Source organism: Bubalus bubalis, chromosome 10 (assembly GCF_019923935.1).
Source record: "Bubalus bubalis isolate 160015118507 breed Murrah chromosome 10, NDDB_SH_1, whole genome shotgun sequence".
In the NCBI taxonomy this organism is placed as follows: Eukaryota; Metazoa; Chordata; class Mammalia; order Artiodactyla; family Bovidae; genus Bubalus; species Bubalus bubalis.
The window spans coordinates 86,795,904-86,818,220 of record NC_059166.1 but is presented as its reverse complement, the minus strand read 5'-3'; the positions used below and the strand labels follow the sequence as shown (position 1 = coordinate 86,818,220).

At 38.3% G+C, this 22,317-nt stretch overlaps 1 protein-coding gene across 3 annotated transcripts in view; it reads left to right on the top strand.

Moving 5' to 3' along the window:
• MEI4 (meiotic double-stranded break formation protein 4) overlaps positions 1–22,317 on the top strand; it is a 334,353-nt gene that overhangs the window by 19,449 nt on the left and 292,587 nt on the right. For 2 of the 3 annotated variants that reach the window (XM_025294854.2, XM_006075221.3), the window contains exon 2: positions 20,512–20,757. In XM_025294854.2, coding sequence (XP_025150639.2) covers positions 20,512–20,757 — 246 coding nt within the window. Of the gene's footprint in view, positions 1–17,311; positions 17,483–20,511; positions 20,758–22,317 lie in introns of those variants that run through there. The other variant, XM_044924498.1, reaches the window with a different exon arrangement.

Here is a 22,317-nt window from a genome sequence, read left to right as displayed (position 1 = left end):
TTTTCTAATGCATAATCTTTTCTTTACTCATTTATAGACTTTTTTTTATAGATTGTGAATATTCATCCTTTGTTGACTATATGTGTTGAAAATATCTTCGCTAGATTGTGGGTTACCATTTGTTTTTTTGTGGTGTCTTATTCTGAACAGACTTAAACTGTTGATATAGTAAAATTTGTTATTTTGCCCTTTATCATTTATACCATGTGTCTAGTTTAAGAATTCTTTCATATTGAGGGAATAAAATTTAATGTAAAGGTACTCCTTAAATATAAAGATGGAAAACATGATTTTTTTAAAAACGTTGGAAGTCAAATTGTCTCAATGCAGTTTGACATATCTTTTTTAAATTCCAGTCTACTCAAAACAGAGCCCACAGCTACTAGGGAGAACAATATGGCGATTTCTTAAGCTAGAAATAAAACTACCATATGACCCAGCAATCCCACTACTGGGCATATACCCTGAGAAATACATAATTCATAGAGATACATGTAACCCCAGTGTTCATTGCAACACTGTTTATAACAAGGACACAAAAGCAACCTATATATTCATGGAAGATGCATGGATAAAGAAGTTGTGATTTATATTTATATATATACACACACACACACACACACACACATATATACACACAATGGAATATTATTTACCCACAAAAAGGAATGGATTTGAGTCAGTTCTAGTGAGGTGGATGAACATCACTAGAGCCTGTTATACAGCATGGAGTAAGAAAGAGGAAAACACATATCATAAATTAGCACACGCACACACACACACACACACACACATATATATATATATATATGTAATCTAGAAAAATGGTACTGATGAATTTATTTGCAGGGCGGAAATAGAGAGATGCAGACATAGAGAACAAACTTGTGGACACAGCAAAGGAGGGAGAGGGTGGGGTGAATTGAGAGAGTAGATTGAAACATATGCATTACCATATGTAAAACAGATAGCTAGTGGAGGTTGCTGTCTAACACAGGGAGCTCAGCATGGTGCTCTGTGATGACCTAAGAGGGGTGAGTACGATGGAAGAGGGGAGAGGGGTTCAGGAGGGAGGGGACATGTGTATACTTAAGGCTGATTCACAGAAACCAACACAACATTGTAAAGCAATTATCCTCCAATTAAAAATAAAGAAACCAGAGCCCACCATTATACCATAATTGTTGTGTATATAAATTTTCTTTTCCAAACTCAATAATCATTTCATAAAATGAGAGCTTAGAGAAGGGAAGCCATGGTAAAACATCAATATTTACAGAATTATCAGTCTGTTTATTAACAGTAAATTTTTGTTTATAGTAAAGTGTTCACTCATACATGTGCATATTCTTTTCTGTACAGAAAGCTCATAGTAACCGTAAGTAATTCAGATGGGCCATTGGTAGCTGTAATGAAAGAAGAGGCTTTGGATATAATTTCAGTGGAGTGAACTTGATGTGTTTCATTCTTAATGATTGTTCTTGTTGCCTTCTCAAACTTTTATACTTACTTGTCATCATCTTTTTTTTCTGATAAATTTGGTCTGCATTGATTTAATGGTTAGTATCCAGAATTCCTGAAATCTTGTCTTTCTTGGAACCATTCACAAGTGTATGGTCTTGTAAGGAGAGATCCTCATAAAAACTGTTAGTTTATCTCTAGATGTGTTTGAATTTATCTGTCATGTCTCAGTTACTTGTTCTGTCTCTTTTTTAAAAAGTCATCACCAGTCATAAGGTATAGCTTCGGTTTGCTCTGCAATGGTTACAGTTGTTGTGATGACTTACATTACTAATAAAATTTAAACTTCCACTGTATTTCAGACGAGGATAAAAAACCCAGTGACACCCTCAATAGGATTTCCAAATGACCTTGGCATGCTTTGTCATAAAGCAGCAATGTAGTGGGATGTTGGCTTCAGTACTGCAGGCATTCGCTTTCTTAGGACTTTTGGGTGGGGAGCCTAGAGGTTAGGATGATCCCATGGGTATCATTTTTTGTACTCTGATTAAGTCTCTTATCAGACTGATTTATGTTTTTCTCTCTTTTCTGGACACCACCCCCACAGAAAAAATAAACATTATGAACTTTTAAAAAACAATACATATAATTCATTTTTGGTCAGCTTCTAATACAGTTTTGGCCTTGAGTGTTGTATACACTCAAGGTATGTGTGTGGTGCTGAACTTCTGTTACCAAGTCTCCATATACAACACAGAACCCTGACCACATGCTCAGTCTTTGTAATAAAAAGATGAAGTTAATTGTCTATCGAATGGCAGATTGTTTGTGTTTATGCTTAAGACCTTTGCATTACTTTAATCCACTTACCCTAGAAAACGCTATGAAAAGTATTCTGAGGTTTATATTAAGATAACAGTTGATTGGGATATAATATACAACATGGGTGACTATGGTTAAAATTACTGTAGTGTATATTTAAAAGTTGCTAAGAAACACAACGGTGGTTAAAGAATGCCTCTGCCAATTCAGGAGATGCCAGAGATGTGAATTTGACCCCTGGGTCAGAAAGATCCCCTGGAGGAGGAAATGCCAATTCATTCCAGAATTCTTGCCTGGAAAATTCCATGGGCAGAGGAGCCTGGCGAGCTACAGTGCCTGAGGTCACAAGGAGTCAGACACTAGTGAGCGACTGAGCACACACACACACACGAGACACGTAGGAAGCACTTATTATGTTGGCTAATATCAGTTCTTGGGATAGGAGCAGTAAAGATCTACCTAAAGTAAGTTTTTATGAAGTTGTGATTTTGTAAGATGTGACAGAATCTCTCCTGCCATTCTCAATAGTTTAGTCAAATATATATTGTTCCAGTGCAAAGTGGAATTTGGACTTTTTCATAAAGTGAAGTATTAGGTGCAGCCTAAAGGTGGGTGAGTGTCAACCGCCAAAGCCCCCATAAGAGGCATGGCGCTTGGGGATTCCAGAGGGTAACAGCATGACATATGGAGAGGAGCACATGCTTTGGTATCAGATGGTCTGTAGATTAAGGATGGGTTCTTAAAAACATCTCTGAATTCCAGATTCCTAATCTGTTAAAAAGAAAAACATGGTAGAGAGGAGTGGAAGGTAGAAATATTTTCAAGGTTATTGTGAGATAAACTATGAAGCTAACTGAAATATGAGTACTTTTTGTTGTTGTTTTATTCTTGCTTTGGGCCTGAAAATCCTAACAGTTTTGGAATAGACCACGGCTTAGTATTTACAGACTTCTAAATGTGGTATTATTCCAGGGATGGAGTATGTAAGTCATGGTGCAACTGTAGTCCTTACACCAGCAGCATCACTATTACCTGGGAACATGTAAGAAATAGATTATCAGGCCAACTCCACACGTATTAAATCAGAAACTCCAGGGATGGAGTCTAGGGACTTTGTGTTTTACAAGCATTCCAGGTGATTGCATGGCAGCTTCAACTGTAAGAACTTCTGAAACACAGGATAAAGGAGAAGGAAACACCAGTTCTGTTATTTTTTGGGCTTTGTGTTCTTAACATTTCCATGGGTTGTCTTTTTATTTATTGCCTCTTCTTGGCCTTCCTTTCTCAGATGTTTTGCCCACAGTGATGCCTACACATGGTCAAAGTGGAGTGCTGCAGGTGGTTCATTATTTTTTGTCTAATCGTATGCAGGTCAGGAAGCAACAGAACTGGACATGGAACAACAGACTGGTTCTAAATAGGAAAAGGAGTACATCAAGGTTGTATATTGTCATCCTGCTTATTTAACTTTTATGCAGAGTACATCATGAGAAACGCTGGCTTGGAGGAAGCACAAGCTGGAATCAAGATTGCTGGGAGAATTATCAATAACCTCAGATATGCAGATGACACCACCCTTATGGCAGAAAGTGAAGAACTAAAGAACCTCTTGATGAAAGTGAAAGAGGAGAGTGAAAAAGTTGGCTTAAAGCCCAACATTCAGAAAACTAAGATCATGGCATCTGGTCCCATCACTTCATGGCAAATAGATGGGGAAACAGTGGCAACAGTGGCTGATTATGTTTTTCCGGGCTCCAAAATCACTGCAGATAGTGACTGCAGCCATGAAATTAAAAGATGCTTACTCCTTGCAAGGAAAGCTATGACCAACCTAGACAGCATATTGAAAAGCAGAGACATTACTTTGTCAACAAAGGTCCATCTAGTGAAGGCTGTGGTTTTTCCAGTGGTCAGGTATGGATGTGAGAGTTGGACTATGAAGAAAGCTGAGCATTGAAGAATTGATGCTTTTGAACTGTGGTGTTGGAGAAGACTCTTGAGAGTCCCTTGAACTGCAAGGAGATCCAACTAGTCCATCCTAAAGGAAATCAGTTCTGAATATTCATTGGAAGGACTGATGTTGAAGCTGAAACTCCAATCCTTTGGCCACCTAATGGGAAGAGCTGACTCATTTGAAAAGACCCTGATGCTGGGAAAGATTGTGGGCAAGAGAAGGGGATGACAGAGGAAGAGATGATTGGATGGCATCACCGACTCAATGGACATGGGTTTGGGTAGACTTCAGGAGTTGGTGATGGACAGGGAGGCCTGGCGTGCTGAGGTTCATGGGATCACAAAGAGTCGGACACCACTAAGCGACTGAATTGAACTGAATCTCTTCTCGTGTGCTTCTTTTGAAGGATTTGCCTTTGTTACGTTCTTAATGGAAAATCATTGGAACCACTGGACTTGAGATAGTTTGCTCTTGTGTTTGCATGTGTGTTCAATCCTGCATTTGTACCCGACTCTTTGTGACCCCATGGACTGCAGCCTGCTCTGTCCATGGAATCTTCCAGGCAAGAATACTGGAGTGGATTCCGTTTCCTAATCCAGGGGATCTTCCCTACCCAGAGATGGAACCTGCATTGGCAGGCAGGTTCTTTACCAGCGAGCCACCTGGGAAGAGCCCCAGTTTGCTCTCATACATGCACAAATAAGTAGCTAACATTTTGAGGGACTCCTGCAGATTTCCAGAGCCATCCTTCCGTGCAATTCCCTTCTTTCTGGGACTCTGCCCTGACAATTCCTGTATCCCTGGCTTCTGAATCTGACCTCAGTCTGCTCAGCTTTCTGAGATATTCAGGCTCTGTTTGGCTTCCCCTTCTTGTATTGTGGCCTGGAAACTGCCTTCAGGCAAGAAGCTGGTGCCTAGCAAGGTTCACCTTGTTTCTGTTCTGTTTTCTGTTCTAGGAAATTAGAACCCTACATGCTTTCTGTCCAGTGTTTGGAGACTTTTATATATTTATTTATTGTTTATATGTTTTTCTGTCTACTTGTTTAAGGTGGAGTGTAAATCTGGTCGTTTCAGCTCTAGTTTTGCTAGAAACCCCCTATTTGATGGAATGAAATTTAAATACAAGGAAATGGAAAACATGAAGTATATCATTAGTGGCTCTGATGACTTAACACACCCATTTATATCTGCTGCTAAGTCACTTCAGTTGTGTCCGACTCTGTGCGGCCCCATAGACGGCAGCCCACCAGGCTCCCCCGTCCCTGGGATTCTCCAGGCAAGAACACTGGAATGGGTTGCCCTTTCCTTCTCCAATGCATGGAAGTGAAAAGTGAAAGTGAAGTCACTCAGTCGTGTCTGACCTTCAGCGACCCCATGGACTGCGGCCTACCAGGCTCCTCCGTCCATGGGATTTTCTAGGCAAGAGTACTGGAGTGGGGTGCCATTGCCTTCTCCAGTATATCAGCCCCATGAAATACAGAATGTTACTGTCACCCTGGAAAATCCCTTCATTCTTCTTTCCAGGTAATCTCCTCCATCTCATAGAGAAAACATTAATCACATTTTTCAATGCTTTGTTTTAGAACTTCATTTAAATGGAAGCTTAGAGTTTGTGTACTTCTGTGTGTGTTTCTATTATTCACACAGTATAGTGTTTTGAGATTCATCCATGGTGATGAGTGCATCTGTGGTTCATCCCTTTTTATTGCTAAGTAGTATTTCATTGTGTGGATATGCCAGAATTTGTTTATTCCATCCTGTTAACTGATGACACATGGGCTATTTCTAGTTTTGGGCTGTTACAAATAAAGTGGCTATGAACATTCTTTTACACTTCTTTTGTCACATATCTTTATATTATCTCTTGGGTAAATAAGAGTGGATTTCCTGGGTTATAGAAAGATTATACATTCAATTTTTTGAGAAACTGTGAAACTTTTTCCAAAAATGGTCAGGCCATTTTACATTTCTGCCAGCCATGTGTGAGAGTTTCACTTATTCATATACTTCTTAATTTTAGCTCTTGTGAATGTGAAGTGGTGTCTCATTGTGATTTAGTTTGTGTTTCTCTAATAACTTTGAGTATCTTTTCATATATTGACTATTTTTATAGCTTCTTTTATGACATATGTTTATAGCTTTGGGCCATTTTTAGTAGTTATTTTTTCCTTAATGATTTTTATCTGTTCTTCATAGAGTTGTATCCAGGTCCTTTGTCAGGTAAATATATAGTGAATATTTCTTTCCAGTTTGTAGTTTATCTCTTTATTTTCTTAATGATGTTTTTTGATGAGTAGCAGATTTAATTTTGATGATGTCTATATTATCAGTGTTTCTTTAATGATGAATACTTTTTATGACCAATATCAATAATCTTTCTCATTCCCTAATCATTCTGTTTCCTTCTAGTTTTTGTTTTTATGTTTAGGTCTGTGATTCAATTAGATGTGATTATTCTGTAAGATCTGAATAGAGGGAAATGTTCATTTCCCATATATTTAATAAACTGTTCTAGGATTGTGTGTTGACAAGATTCTACTTTCCCAGTTGCCATGGTTTCTTGGTCAAAAATGAATTGAGTCTAAAAGTTTGAATCAAGTTTTAACTCACTGTTGTGTTCCATTGATATATTTGTATATCATTATTCTAATACCACATGGTCTTGATTGCTTTGGCTGTATATTGTGTTGCAGCTAAGCAGTTTGATTTGTTTAATGTGAAAGTGAAAGTGGCTCAGTCGTGTCCAACTCTTTGTGAACCCATAGACTGATATGGAATTCTCCAGGCCAGATTACTGGAGTGGGTAGCCTTTCCCTTCTCCAGGGGCTCTTCCCAACCCAGGGATAGAACCCAGGTTTCCTGCATTGCAGGCAGATTCTTTACCAGCTGAGCCACAAGGGAACTTTATTCTTTTTCAAGATTATGTTTGCTATTCTAGTTTTTTTTTTAAGTTTCAGTATAAAATTTCAAATTAATTTATCAAGTTATACAGTGAAGTTGATCAGAATTTTGATTCAGGATTGTTTAATTGGGTCAATTTTAGGAGAACTGGAGAACGAAATGGCAATCCACTCCAGTACTATTGCCTGGAAAATCCCATGGACAGAGGAGCCTGGTAGGCTGTAGTCCATTGGGTCACAAAGAGTCTGACACAACTGAGCGACTTCACTTTCACTTTCAAGATCTTAATAATATTAAGTCTTCTAGTCCATGGACATTGTATATCTTGATTTATTTAGGTCTTCAGTTTTACTGAACTGAATGTTTTATACTTTTCAAGGTGGAAGTCTTTCATATCTGCTGTTAAATTTATTCATCATCATCATTATTCTAAAACTTTAATTGATTTTTGCATATTGACCTTGTGTCCTGAGACCTAGCTAAATTGATTCATAAATTCTATCAATTGTTCTCAGATTCCTGGGGGTTTCCTTTAGATATTTGTGCTGTATAGTAATGAGTAGACTTTTACTAGGCTTCCCTAGTGGCTCAGCGGTAAAGAATCCGCCTGTGATGCAGGAAATGCAGGAGACACTGGTTCAGTCTCTGGTTTGGGAAGATTGCCTGGAGGGAGGGCATGGCAACCCACTCCAGTATTCTTGCCTGGAGAATCCCATGGACAGAGGAACTTGGCCGGCTACAGTCCATGGGGTTGCTAAGAGTCGGACATGACTGAAGTGACTGAGCGCACACACGCAGAGTTTTACTTCTGTATTTCCAATGTACATATCTTTTCATTTCTGTATTTCACTTCCTGTTGGGCTTCCCTGATAGCTCAGTTGGTAAAGAATCTGCCTGCAATGCAGGAGACCCTGGTTGGATTCCTGGGTCGGAAAGGTACCCTGGAGAAGGGATAGATTACCCACTCCAGTATTCTTGGGCTTCCCTTGTGGCTCAGCTGGGAAAGAATCTGCCTGCAATGCGGGAGACCTGGGTTTGATCCCTGGGTTGGGAAGATCCCCTGGAGAAGGTAAAGACTACCGACTCCAGTATTCTGGCTTGGAGAATTCCATGGACTGTATAGTACATGGGGTTGCAAAAGAGTTGGACACAGCTGAGTGACTTTCACTTCCTGTTATATCCAGTAAAGTATTTAATAGAATTGAGAAGAATGTATATCCTAGTTATATTTCCAGTCTTAATGATAAGGCATTCAGTGTTTCATCATTGAGTATAATATTTCCTGTGTATTTTTGTATAACTTTATCACAGTGAATAAATTCACTTGTATTCTTTTGTTGTTTGCATTTATGAAGTTTTTTTTCAATTATGAACCAGTTTGAATTTTTTAAACATTTCTTATAAAACAAAATGATTATATTTTGTTTTTAAAATAATTTATTTTGCTAATATGTTGAGTTATGTGATCTTTTAACTTAATTTTTTTTTATTTTTTAAGTTGAAGGATAATTGTTTTACAATGTTGTGTTAATTTCTGCTCTACAACAGCATGCATCAGCTATAAGTATACATACATTCCCCTCCCTTTTGAGCCTCCCTCCCACCCTACCATCCCATCCCTCTGCCATTACAAAGCAGCTGCCTGTGTTGCATAGCAGCTTCTCACTAGCTGTCTGTTTTACAGGTGGCAGTGTTTACATGTCAATGCTACGATCTCAGTTATTCCCAAAGTCTCCTTCCCCTGCCTTGTGCACAAGTCCGTTCTCTATGTCTGCATCTCTGTTCCTGCCCTGCAAATAGGTTCATCAGTTACATTTTTCTAAATTGCATATATATGTGATAACATACAATATATTTTTCTCTTTCTGATTTGCTTCACTCTGTATGAGTTTAATTTTGAATGTTAAAGCAATCTTAGAAAAACTTTCCATGGTGATAATGATTCCTCTTTTTATAAAATGATGTGTTTTGATGTGCTAATATTGTGCAAAGGATTTTTGAATCTGTTTTTATTACATGTATTGTTTTGCAGTGTTTCTTTTTCCCCTATAATATTTTTGTAATTTTAGTATCAGTGTTATACCAATATACATATCAAATTATAAAACAAAGTGTGGTATTTTCTCTTTCTTCTGTTTTTCACAAAAGGAGTTTATAAAGTTTGTTTTATGTTCCCTCCATTAGTTTTTGAAAGCCTTTGTATAAACTTGGTACAATTTCTTCTTTCATTGTTAAATAGAATCTACTAGTGAAACCATAAGTAAGTAAGTGAAGTCGCTCAGTCATGTCTGACTCTTTGCGACCTCATGGACTGTAGCCTACCAAGCTCCTCTGTCCATGGGATTTTCCAGGCAATAGTACTGGAGTGGATTGCCATTTCCTTCTCCAGGGGATCTTCCCGACCCAGGGATAGAACCTGGGTCTCCCACATTGTAGACAGACGCTTAATCGTCTGAGCCACCAGGGAAGTCATATGGTGAAACCATATGGGAATGAAATTTTGTATGAGTGCATGTGTGAGATGTAGGGCTAGCCAGAGTTCTTTGTCTTTTGTCAGTGTTGGTCAGTATATTTTTTTCAAGAAATATATTTATATCATGATAAGTTCTCAAATATTAAAATAAATCATTCATAATTTTGCCTTATTTCTTATTAGCTGAAGGATACACTGTAGTGAAATCGCTTCTGTTATTCCTGATCATAGTATGACTGGTGTTATTTCTCTTTTCTTGATAATTCTTTCTGGACTATTATCAATTTTATTAATATTTAAGACTAAATTTTGCTTCTTAAATTTTTAATTGTTTGTTTTCTGTTTAACTGCATTCTGATTATATATTTATGATGTCCTTCCTTCTACTTCCTCTGGTTTTAACTTGATATTATTTTTCTAATTTTCTAAGGTGGGAAAATTGGTCACTGAATTTAAACTCTTTTTCTTTTATAAAAATAAGTATTTAAAATAGAATTTCCTTTACAAGCTATTTTAGCTTCCTTTTTCAAATTTTTATATGTTGTATTTCATTATCATTCAATTTGAAATATGATTTCAAAGTAGTCTAATTACATTTATAATTTTTCTTTGACCCCTATTTTATTTAGAAATATATTGTTTATTTCCAACAAAGTTGATTTTCTAGAACATTTCTAATTATTTTTCTTATAGTTACAAAATCTAATGAGAATTATTTTATCTCAGCATATGATTTGTCTTGTCAAATGTCCCATGAGAACTTGAAAAGAATATGCATACATCTGCATTTATAAGTCATGATGTTCTATAAATGCCAGTGAGTTCAAGATGGTTGGTAGTAGTTTTTCAGTCTTTTATATAATCATCATTTTATTCAAGGTCTAGTTATCCTGTCAGTTACTGAAAGAAGTATGTTAAAATCTTTGCATATGATTGTGGATTTGTCTATCCTTCTTATAATTTTTGCTTCATATATTTGGAAGTTCAGTTACTGCTTTTGTTTGCTACAGATTTACGATTGTTAATCTTCATGATTAATTGACCTTTTAAAATCATTATGAAGTATTCCTCTACCTCTCTGGTAATATTTTCGTGTCATGAAGTTTGTCTGCATTAACTTACCCATTCCCGATTTCTTATGTTTACTGTTTGCATTTTCAGTTACTTTCAATCTAGATTTGTTTGAAAACAGTAAGTTGCTTTAACCTTCATATTTTAAATTTAGCTCTTCAGATACAAATTAAATAACTTAGGTGGAGCATCTAAGTAGAAGTTTTACTTTGAGATAAGTTGCCAAATATGTGTGTAAATTAATGATCTTCCTTAAGGAAGTGAAACCCAAATCTTATAATTTTCTTGCCGTAATTGAAAGGACAAATAGATTTAGATACAGAAATCATGAGTTAAAGATCTAAATTTATTTTATAGCTTGAGCTACCTTTGAGAGTTTCCTATCAATTTAAACAAATGACTTTACTTGATTACCCCAGAGTAAAATTGAACCCTGATGAAGCCATTAATAAGTCTAGCTTCTATTGATAGAAGTAGATTGATATTACTTTTGATAGAAGACCTTTTATTGGCTTCAGCATAGCATGATAAAAAAGATTCTTGAAATTCGTAATACAAATGATATTACTTAAAAAAATAAAAAAAGATACACTGCTATTCTGCCTATACTTCTCATGGGCACTGAGGTTCAGACCTGGTCGTTGTCACCTTGAGGCCAAGTCTTAGCTATCACGACTTTGGGTTGGTGGATCTCAGATTGGTCAGGTCTAAATTTTAAGAATGAAGGCAGGTTCTGATGACCAAAAGGAACAGGGAGTTTAGAGAGTTTGGTGTAGTTCCCTGGGAAGATCAGATGACATAATTGTTAGGTCACAGGATTGCTGACACTTTTGACCTGGAATGGTTCCTGCTACCTGGGTAAAGGCAGTCTTGGATACAGTGGTGGAAGGAAAGCTTGGGACCAGTTCCTGCTGCATCCCTCACCTGGTGCCCAGAGGCATGTGCCTTCTTCTGTCTTTTGTTCTGCTAGAGGGTAGCATGCTGATCGTTGGAATGGCCTGCTGCTGCTTCTAGTATTCCTTAGTTGGTTAGGGGCCCTACGGCACGGGCCACATTGACTCTCTGTTTGTTGCTGCAGCAAGTTGAGGTGCTGAGGTTTTTTTTGTTGTTATTCTTTTTTTGGGATTAAAATCCCATCTTTGTTTTTTTTTTTTACTTCTTTTTTTTTTAAATTATGAAAAATATGATAACATTTAAAGGAGTCTTGGAAAATGCAGAACAACGTTACATCCATTTGACGGGCTGAGTTTAAAGGGGATAAAAGCACAAAGAACATCACCTGCTAGAGCACTTCTAGAATCAAAATGCTTAATATCTGTGAAATGGTCCTCCTCTTTTATAGGCTGTTCCAGGCTAGTAAAAAAGTAGACCTCTAATCTCTTTCAAATGCAAATTTAAGTAGAAAGTAAAAGAACTTTCTACCTGGTAAGGAAAAGACTTGTGAAATGAGGCCCTGTGAGAGGCCATGAAGCCTTATCAGATGCGCTCTGAAATCTGCGGTGGTCTCCTTGGTGAGACTTCTGTGAGTGAGACAGATGGGAATTAGGGCACTTCTTCAGTGTTGAAAATGATCCTTAAAGAAGATGTCTCTATGTGACTGCTCCTGCTTCCTTGAGTTCTTAATCTCAAGTGCACTCAGTAGTGAAGTTTAAGATGCTAGGACATGATAGCAGTTAGAAAACACATCTTGTTTCCTAATGTGCCATTTACAAAAGGGGGCTTCTCTGGTTAGGGCCTTTTCCAGAGGACTCCGTGCCCACCATCTCCCAAGTTTAGTCTTCTGTTTTCCTTGAAGCTCAGGCCCTGGTTCATCTGGTCCCAGAAGCTCCATTCTCCTAACACTGCTTGAATCTCTCTCAGTTTCTGGTGTTTACTTTAGTTACTGGCTCCATTCTACAGTCTTCCTCATTTTATGACATGTGATTTTTTCCATTTCCAGAATACAGCCTGACAAAGATTCCAAATTTGTGCAGGTTGTGAATTTGAATTATGTAGATTATCAGATTTTCTAACAGAACAATATGATTGTTTTGTGATAAGGATTGTGTCTTTATAAAGTGTTTGAAATAGTACAACTAGGAAAAACTTATAATTCTTCTAATTTATTTTCTAAATATGTGTTAATAGTAGGTATCAGGTCCCCTTTCCTTCTCTGGATTCACATAATGGAAGATGATTACTGATTGTGCACAATATACATAGCTCTGCATTTCTGAATCAGTGTACTTTTTGCTGACTTACAAAATGTGTTTTGCACCTTCCCTGTGTGCAATAGTCCTTACCGGAATTCAGAGGGAATCTTTCCTATACCAAAAAAGAGGCATTAAGGAATCAAAAGTTGAGAGTTGGGTGGTTACATGAAAAGAAAACCATGGTAATAAACTTTGTAGACAGTTTAAGTCTATGTTTAATTAAGTCCTTCAACAGCAGGAAAATTACAGATAGTTGGCCTGTTATGATGGGAATGAAACAGGAAAAAAAAGTAAGTATTCTTTTATCTTTTCAAGTCTCTTGTTTTACACAGACTCTGCTGAGAAGGCTTTCAAAGACCGCATTAATAATTAAAGTGAAGAGATTGGAGATCTTGAGTAACTCCTGATTCTTCTGTGTAAGATTTCACGTGATGTTAATCTGTGGAACACTTCACAGTACAGTATGTACTGAAGCTATAACAATAATTAGGGAATTTGCCAGCTGGATCTGATATAAAAATTGCATGTTAAGCGTTGTCCAAACTTTGCTGAACCTGTTGAAAAAGTCTTGTAATAATTTACTGTTCTGGCATGGCCATAGCTCAGCTGTCCCCAGACTCATAGTTGATAAATGTATGTTGCATTCTGGTCCTTGGGATCTTCTTCCAGCATCCAGATCTTGGCTTACTGTATTCAGCTCAGTCCTTAAGGGAGCATTCATCCAGTGTTCTTCAGTTTTTGGGAAGGGAAGGGTTCACATGAGATAAAATACAGTTTTCTTCCTTATAGCTTACCCTCTGACCTAATCCTGTGTATAAACTAGATTTTACCTTGTGTTTTCTTTACTCAAGAATTATATTGGTGAAAGCTTAAGAGTATACTATTGAATGACATAAGTTTAGAGGGAGTAGACTCATTGGGTGCAGTTGAGAAAGATGCCTCATAAAGTGAAGAGAGACAGATGTGACCTTCAGGTTAACTAAGTCCCCCTCCTGAACCGTTCTCCCTGCAGTGCTGTTCTCCCTAGTATGTAATTGACAGTCTTCCTGAGCTGCTGGCCAGGCAGCTTTCTGTGACCATCTGACCTGCACTGGTATATTCAGTCACTCATTCACCCCATCAAGTACTTTATAGAGGGCCTACTGTGAGCCAGGTGCAGATTGTAGCACTGGGAATACAGTGGCAAGTATCCTGCTGCCTTAGTCTTACTGGAAGGCTTACCCTGCCCCTGCTTCCAAATCCACTGTGTGTTTTGAATTAGAAGGAACACAAAACAAATCTAATGAGGGGGCATGCATCTGCTTGCGGACATGGAAGGATCTGAGGTCCACGGGCTAAATGCTGCCAAACAAAATTTGAGTCCATTCAATTGATGTGCAGCAAACCCAGTCTACTGACCCCAGGTTGTGAAGGAAGCACAGAGTTTACTGCGGGGCACCAGGCAAGGGAGTGGGAGGCAAGTGTCAGATCCATTCCAGCTTGGTGTTTGAGTTGTTGTTGTTTAGTTGCTAAGTTGTGTCCAACTCTTTGTGGCCCCATGGACTGGGTTGCCTTTTCTTTCTCCAGGGGATTGTCCCAACCCACGTCTCCTGCGTTGGCAGGCAGATTCTTTACTGCTGAGCCACCAGGGAAGCCCTGGTCTTTGAGTTAGGGACTTTTTAAAGGGGAAGAACAAAGGTGCTGGGACTAATCATCGTCTTATGACATTTCTTTCCTTTCCTTTTTAGTTTTTATTTAATTTAATTTTATTTTTTAAAATTTATTTATTTATTTTAATTGGAGTACTATTACTTCACAACACTGTGGTGGCCCCTGCCACACCTTGACATGGATCAACCACAGGCACACATGCACGCCCCCATCCTGAACCCCCTCCTACATCCCTCCCCACTCCATCCTTCTGTGTTGTCCCAGAGAACTGGCTTTGAGTGCCCTGCTTCATGCATCAAACTTGCACCAGTCATCTATTTCACATATGGTAATATACATGTTTCAATGCTCTTCTTTCAAATCATCCCACCCTCGCCTTCTCCCACAGAGTCCAAAAGTCTGTTCTTTACATCTGTGTCTCTTTTGCTACCTTGCATATAGGATCATCATTACCATCTTTCTAAATTCCATATATATGTGTTAATATACTGTATTGGTATTTCTCTTTATGACTTACTTCACTCTGTATAATAGGCTCCAGTTTCATCCACCTCATGAGACCTGATTCAAACACATTCTTTTTAATAGCTGAGTAATATTCTGTTGTGTGCATGTACCACAACTTCCTTATCCATTCATCTGCTGATGGACATCTAGGTTCCTTCCATGTCCTTGCTATTGTAAACAGTGCTTCAGTAAACATTGGGGTACAAATGTCTCTTTCAATTCTGGTTTCCTAGGTGTGTATGCCCAGCAGTGGGATTGCTGGGTCATATGACAGTTCTATTTCCAGTTTTTTAAGGAATCGCCACACTGTTCTTCATAGTGGCTGAATCGCCACACTGTTCTTCATAGTGGCTCTACCAGTTTGCATTCCCACCAACAGTGTAAGAGGGTTCCCTTTTCTCCACACCCTCTCCAGCATTTATTGCTTGTAGACTTTTGTATTGCAGCCATTCTGACTGGTGTGAAATGGTACCTCATTGTGGTTTTGATTTGCATTTCTCTGATAGTGAGTGATGTTGAGTATCTTTTCATGTGTTTATTATCTATCTGTATGTCTTCTTTGGAGAAATGATTTGTGATATTTCTTAATCCTTAATAATAGTTTCAGAGGTCAGGATGTCTCTGGTTTGTGGTTATCTGGCCAAGTGGTCCATGGCTTAGAGGCCTGTTAGGAGAAACAACCTGAGTTTGTACGTTAATGATCATACCTACTAGGGAATTTGAATATATTAACAATGTTATTGACAATAACACTATTTGTTCTCTGACTCTGGTTAGTTATTGTTCAGTTAGTATAGGATTGAGGTCAGAGTGCACCAGAAAGGGAATAAAGATTTGGATAGAGATTAGTAAAAACTCAGTAAGGGAACTCGGTTTCAGGGGGACTTGATTTCATTAGTAGAATTTGGTCAAGGCTGGTTAGGAGGGGAGACTAGAAAACCTAGGCGGCAGAATTCTCATCCTTTGGCGTGTTTCCTCAATTCTGAAAACACTTGGGGAGTTACACATTTTTGAGCATGTGTAATGTGTATGATTTCGTTCTTTCCCTGATTTTATTGCATTTACTCTTTTTTTAACTTTTAAAAAATATACTTATTTTTATGCAATTTTAAAGGTTACATTCCATTTACAGTTACTACAAAACATTGAGTACAGTCCCCACGTTGTACAGTACATCCTTGAGCCGATCTTATACCCAGTAGTTTGTACCTCCCCCATACTGTCTCTCCTCCCAAGTGGTGTGCACCACACTAGTTTGTTCTGTCTGTGAGCTTGCATCCTTTTTTGTTAGATTCACTGGTTTGTTGTATTTTCTGATTCTACATATGAGTGATGTCATGCAGCATTGGTCTTTATTTGACTTACTTCACTTAGCACAGTGCCCTCCAAGTCCATCCATGTTGCTGCAAACTGCACATTTTTTCCTTTTTTATGGCTGAGTAATAGTCCATGTTATTTATCTATACACACACACACACGCACCACACATCTTCTTTATGCGTTCATCTCTTGATGGACAAGTAGGATGCTCTTTGCATATATCTTGGGTATTATAATAACGATGCCTTTTCAAATTACTGTTCGTGTTCTTGGATATATACCTGGGAGTGGAACTGCTGGGTCACATGGTAGTTCTGTTTTTAGCTTTTTTTTTCATACTATTCCACAGTGGCTGTACAAGTTTACAGTACCACCAACAGTGTACAAGGGTTGCCTTTTTTTTCCCACCCATCAGCCAACATTTGTTGTTTGTGCTCTTTTTGATGATAGGAACTCTGACAGGTGTGAGGTATTATCCCCTTGTGGTTTTGCATATAGTAGGTAACATTTGCATTTGTAGTTAGCTTGTGGGGAATAGTTTCCCATACTTTTAAATTTTCTCAACATTTTCAATTAAATTTTATAATATGTGATAGTTTAATTAATGTGTTTCTATTGTGTGTATATTCAGGCTGCTGACAAGTTTTGTTTTGTCTTTTTGGTAGTTATGAGTAATCCTGTACATCATCTAGGGGCATAAAGTTCTGTTGTACAGTAGTTCTGGTCATTTCTTCAAGATAACATTTTAGAACTTGCATTGCTGAGCTAAAGGGGAATAAATATTTTGAAGATGTTGTGTACATATTAGGAAAATATTTTCCTGAATTGTTCTCTAGTTATTCTTATATATGAGTGACCTGGGGCTCTTTGCTTCATAGAATTTTCATCAGTGATCTTGGAGGTGAACCAACTTCAGAATTCAGGATTATAATTCAAAACAGTTTAGACAGTATGGAGAATTGGTTAGTTGATAACAGATTTAAGTTCAGTAGGGGAAAATGGGGGCAGCAGATACAGAGAAGATAAAAACTGCCAGAATACTGTTTATTGAGTAGCTGTTGCTGCACTCATGCTTGAAAGAGAATAGAAGTCAGAGGATTTTTCTGTAACCCTGTGGGGAACTTTGCTATGGTAAGGACTGTTCCCAAATGCAAGAAAAGAAAGCCAATTTGATCAAATGTGCTATTCTAAAAAGACTGTTAAAATTTTGTATTTTAAGCGATTAAGAATTCAGTGACATTAAATACCTTCTTGGGGAACATTAAATGTTCGTTTTAATTATTTACTCTAATTATTTGCATGTAAAATTAATGTACAAAAGACTTTCTGAAAATTACTACTAATTCTTCTCTCAGTTAAACAAACAGAGGATATATCTAGGAAGCTTATCTTTTTCTCCATGAAATTTTAAGGGAAATAGAATTACCTTCACCTTGCAAATAGCACTTTGAGGATAGGAATGCTATTCTAAAATAAAGAAGCATGTGTTTATAATATACATATATAAAAAATTAAAGACATAGGAAGGGGTTTATTAATAAAAGCCTTCTTTGTTTGGATATATGTTGTAGCCTGTGTGTGTTTTGAATGTGATTCCTACCCTGGAAGTCTGTACCAAAGATACCTATTGAGAACTGTATTCTGCTTATTGTGGTACATTTCATTCTGATTAATGTTTAGAAGAATGACCGTGGTATACATATGATCCAGGACAACTTTATAATTTGATCGTTTTTTGTTGACTGATACTCAGCACGGTTTTAAGACTGTTAACATCACATGAAAGTGAAAGTGTTAGCTGCTCAGTCATGTCTGATTCTTTGCGACTCCATTTATTGTAACCGGCAAGGCTCCTCTGTCCATGGAATTCTCCAGGCAAGAATACTGGAGTGGGTAACCATTCCCTTCTCCAGGGGATCTTCCCAACCCAGGGATTGAACCCGGGTCTCTTGCATTGCAGGCAGATCCTTTACCATCTAAGCCACCAGGGAAGCCCCTTAACATCTCATCAGATAACTTAAAAATCAGAACATTTAATTAATCAGCTTGAGCTTGCTTAAATCAATTAATTAAATATCTCCACAAAATGACAGGGGTTTGCTGTGTTTTTATTATTTGGATTCCCATGATTCATAGTTGAATGTCAGATTCTTTTCTAACAGAAACACTTTACACAGGTCACTTATTATTATTATTCCTGTGATCAGTACTGTTGCCCGTGTCAGCCTTCCTTAGGGAGCGGTGTCCACACCTGTGTGCGCTCTGCCTAGGGCGCCTTTCAGAAGCGCTGAGAGGCATGGTCTGCTCGCCGTGGCCAGCACAGCGGATGGAGGACGTGCCAGCCGAGTGAGATGGTTGATGCCAGGGCTAAAGTAAGCGGGGCCACAGCTCTCATTAGTTTGTCCATCTTAACAGCAGCTAATCGTGGTGCATTCCATAGCTGTGAAAGGTTGGGAAAATGGCAGCTGTACTTTGCTCTTAGAAATCCATCTTTTAGAAATGTTTTTCTGATTAAAATTTGATACGTATTCAGTGTAGAAAATCAGGAAAATTTAGAGAAATATGGAAAAATCAGTAATAATTCTCCAGTAGAGAGGAGTCCTGTTTAATTTTTGTATTCCCAATTTTACACATAATTAAGAGCAACCTATTATATGTATAATTTTGTGAACTCACTGTTTTTTCCACTCAGTACATTGTTAACACCATGTGCTAATAATAAAAATATTTCTTCCAGTACTGAATGGATATGTAATTATTTGTACAATATACCATTATTTACTTAACTATTTGATTGCCCAATTTTAGATACTATAAATATTCCTATAATATACATTATATTTTATATATACTATATATATATATATACACATTCTTGTGTTCATCTCTGATTATAATAAAACATCATTATGTTACCTGTTAGATTGTATTTTGTCAGTAAAAATTTGTAGGATATCAGATAGGTAATCATTGTAGAGGAGGGCATACATCTTGTAAGACTGGATTCATATGAGGGTATATACACTGTTCTTTGAAAGGTGTACACAGGGCCTTGGCAGCTCTAAGAGTTGGAGCATCATAATTTGGGAAAATTTAGGAGCAGAGATGTGAAGGTGAGTGGCCTGGAACTGTGTACATCTATTTGTGTGACTGAGATCCAACTATAGTGGAGGAATAGCCTTGAGAAACTGATGGGAACAAAGTCTGAGATGTAGAATTTGGCATTGTGTCAGTAGGTGGATGTGGCAGTTAAAGTCCTGAATTTTCTGAACCATTGTTCTTTTCAACCACTGATTAAATATATTAATGTCGCACATTTTATGTGCAAAGCCCTGAAACTCTTTCAGTCATGGTGGAGGTCCACAGGGGTTTATACTTCAGAAGGGGTGATGGGACTGAGCCACTGAATGCGGTGTTGTGTTGTCCTCTTGACGGTCAGACTGTGGTCCAGGGCTGGTTTGGAAAAGTTTGCTTACGGTGGCAGTTGGAAATCTTTGGAGGTGCGGATTCAAGGCAGAGTCACAGCTTAAATGGTGCAAATATTTGCAAGATTGTTCTTAATATGGATTGGAGGGGCCTGGTTAGAGATATAAACAGGAGGTAAAGGAATGCAGGGTTGGGAAGCATGGACTTCAGGGCTTAGGATGGATTAGAGGAGAGAAGGGTTTAAATTTAAATGAACGATTTAAGTTAGTGGTTCTGATTACTCAGTGAACTCTTTATAATATATAAAAGCCTCAGTCCTATCCAAGATTTGCTGAATCAGAATTTTAGAGGGATGAGACCAGGCATTTATGTGTGTGTGTGTGTGTGTGTGTGTGTGTGTGTAAAGCTCCTCCAGAGATTCCTATGTGTGTCTCTGGTTAGAAACCACTAAATGAATTAATCTCTGTTTTTCTGCAGTCCAAGGATTTGTCAGGTTATCTGGATCTACTGCTTTGAATCTTAATACAATTAATGTGCATGTGTTTGCATTTTTATTCTGTTTTATTTTTTTTCACACTGACTTCACTTCTTGAGAAATTGTTCTGTTAGATGGCTTCCAATGTAAACTTATTAATTAGTGTTATTCCATGCAATCAATTTTGAGCAAATGAAATGTACTGTAAAAGTTAAAAGGAATTTCTGTAACTTTTTTATTTTTTTTAATTACATGACAGGGACAAAAAACAAGATGGATAATCAAGCATGGTATCTGAGAACTTCAAAGCTGGCCCTGGCCTTGGCAATTATCCGCTCCAAACCAGCAGACAAAAGCAGCAGAGAATACACAGAGCATCTTGCGAAGATGGTGTCCGGGCAGGAATCAAGGTGGAGATCAAAAGTCGAAGCCTTGGAAGCTGAAGTTCTACAATTACGTCAGAAACTTCTCCTGAGCAGGATTTTTTCAGGATCATTTAAGAGTGGTGAGTGGATGTAACTTGGGGATGTGTCAATCTGTTTTATGTCAGCTTCACAGTTACTTAGAAACTCATTACCAAAACACTCAAGTTGTTCGGTTTCCTAAAATTAGACTTCTTCTTGCACTATAAAGATTGTTTGCTTCTAGTCATTTATTAAAAGTAAAAAAAAAAAAAATTGCTTGTTGTCACTTTCTAATGGATGAGGCTGAAGTTAGAGACTGAAAATTGTCTAGAGATGAAGGCAATACTGCTTTAAGCCTCCTGGAGAAATTAATTTTAAAATCTTGTTCATCCTTATATCTTACTCTGTATTATATGTTGCTTTTACATTGCATAATTTGTCTAGCAGTCCTGTATCAAGTCCCACCTCTGGACCAGGTGTGCAGTGGGTGGTGAGGACCCAGAAATACACAGGAAAGCTACTGCCTTTACCATGAAGTACCAACCATTCTAGCAGAGAAAGCAGACCTAAGATAACGAACCTAGTTGTGATGAATGTTACCATAGAGAAAGTGCAGAAAAGGAAGCCATTCATTTTTCTGGTTCTTGGAGAGGCTCCTCGGATCTGGGCCCTCAAGGGTCTGTCTGTTAGTGAGGTGATCAGAGCCTGTGGTCAGAAGTAGGAACAAGAGCCAGGGCAGCAGGGATAATCCATGTCCCGTCCAGCAGGCCAGTTTTGTATTCCAGAGCCCAGGACACTGTGAGGTGAAGATCTGATGGGGAGCAGGCTTGGAAAGACTCTGGGTGTCAGCCTGAAGAATATCCCTGCAGTGAGTTGGCCAGGGTGGTTCCCTTAAGACCCCAATGAGAGAGTGAAAGGGGGGCTATAAGAATGACCTGAGAATGGCAGGGAAAATGGGCACCCCCCAGGACATACCAGAGCACATGGGCAGCTCCTTCCTCAGGATCCCTTCACCTTCTTGACTCAGAGGGATGACCCTCATATTGTGATAGTAAAACTTAATTTTGGTGATTTGTTGAAAATGTAAATCAGATCATCTTACTCCTTTGCCAGAAACCTTTTCCTGACTCCCCGTTGTGCCTCGCACCAGATTCCCACTGGTGGTGACGTCGCCATGATGTCACCTCTGCTTTCCTGCATAGCGCGTGCGCTCTCGGCACCTTGGGCTTCCTGCTGACCTCTGTGGGCTCTTCTTTCAGTGAATCTCTGCTGTGATCAGGTGTTTGACATATGATTGCCTCTCCCCTTCGTAGAGGTCTTTTTTCTAAGCCATACTTGCTCAGTGAACACTCTACATGCATCCCCCTGCAGTTATTTTTTAACCCAAACACCCCCTTGTTGGTTATATACTTATTTGCTTAGGTGGTCCCTGCCTTATCTCCTTGACTTAAGTCCAGCTTTGCTGAGTAGAGGGTCTGTGATTTGCTCAGCACCCTCTACTCAGTACCCACCCCAAAGCCTGACTCAGCAGGTGCTTCATCCATGTTCGTCAAATGAAGTGGAACATAGAGGATGCTTTGATGTGGGCCGTGATGGGAAGCAAGGAGGCAGGTTCTGAAAGGGTTTACCTAAGGCCACATGAAGAGTAAGGAGTCGGGCTA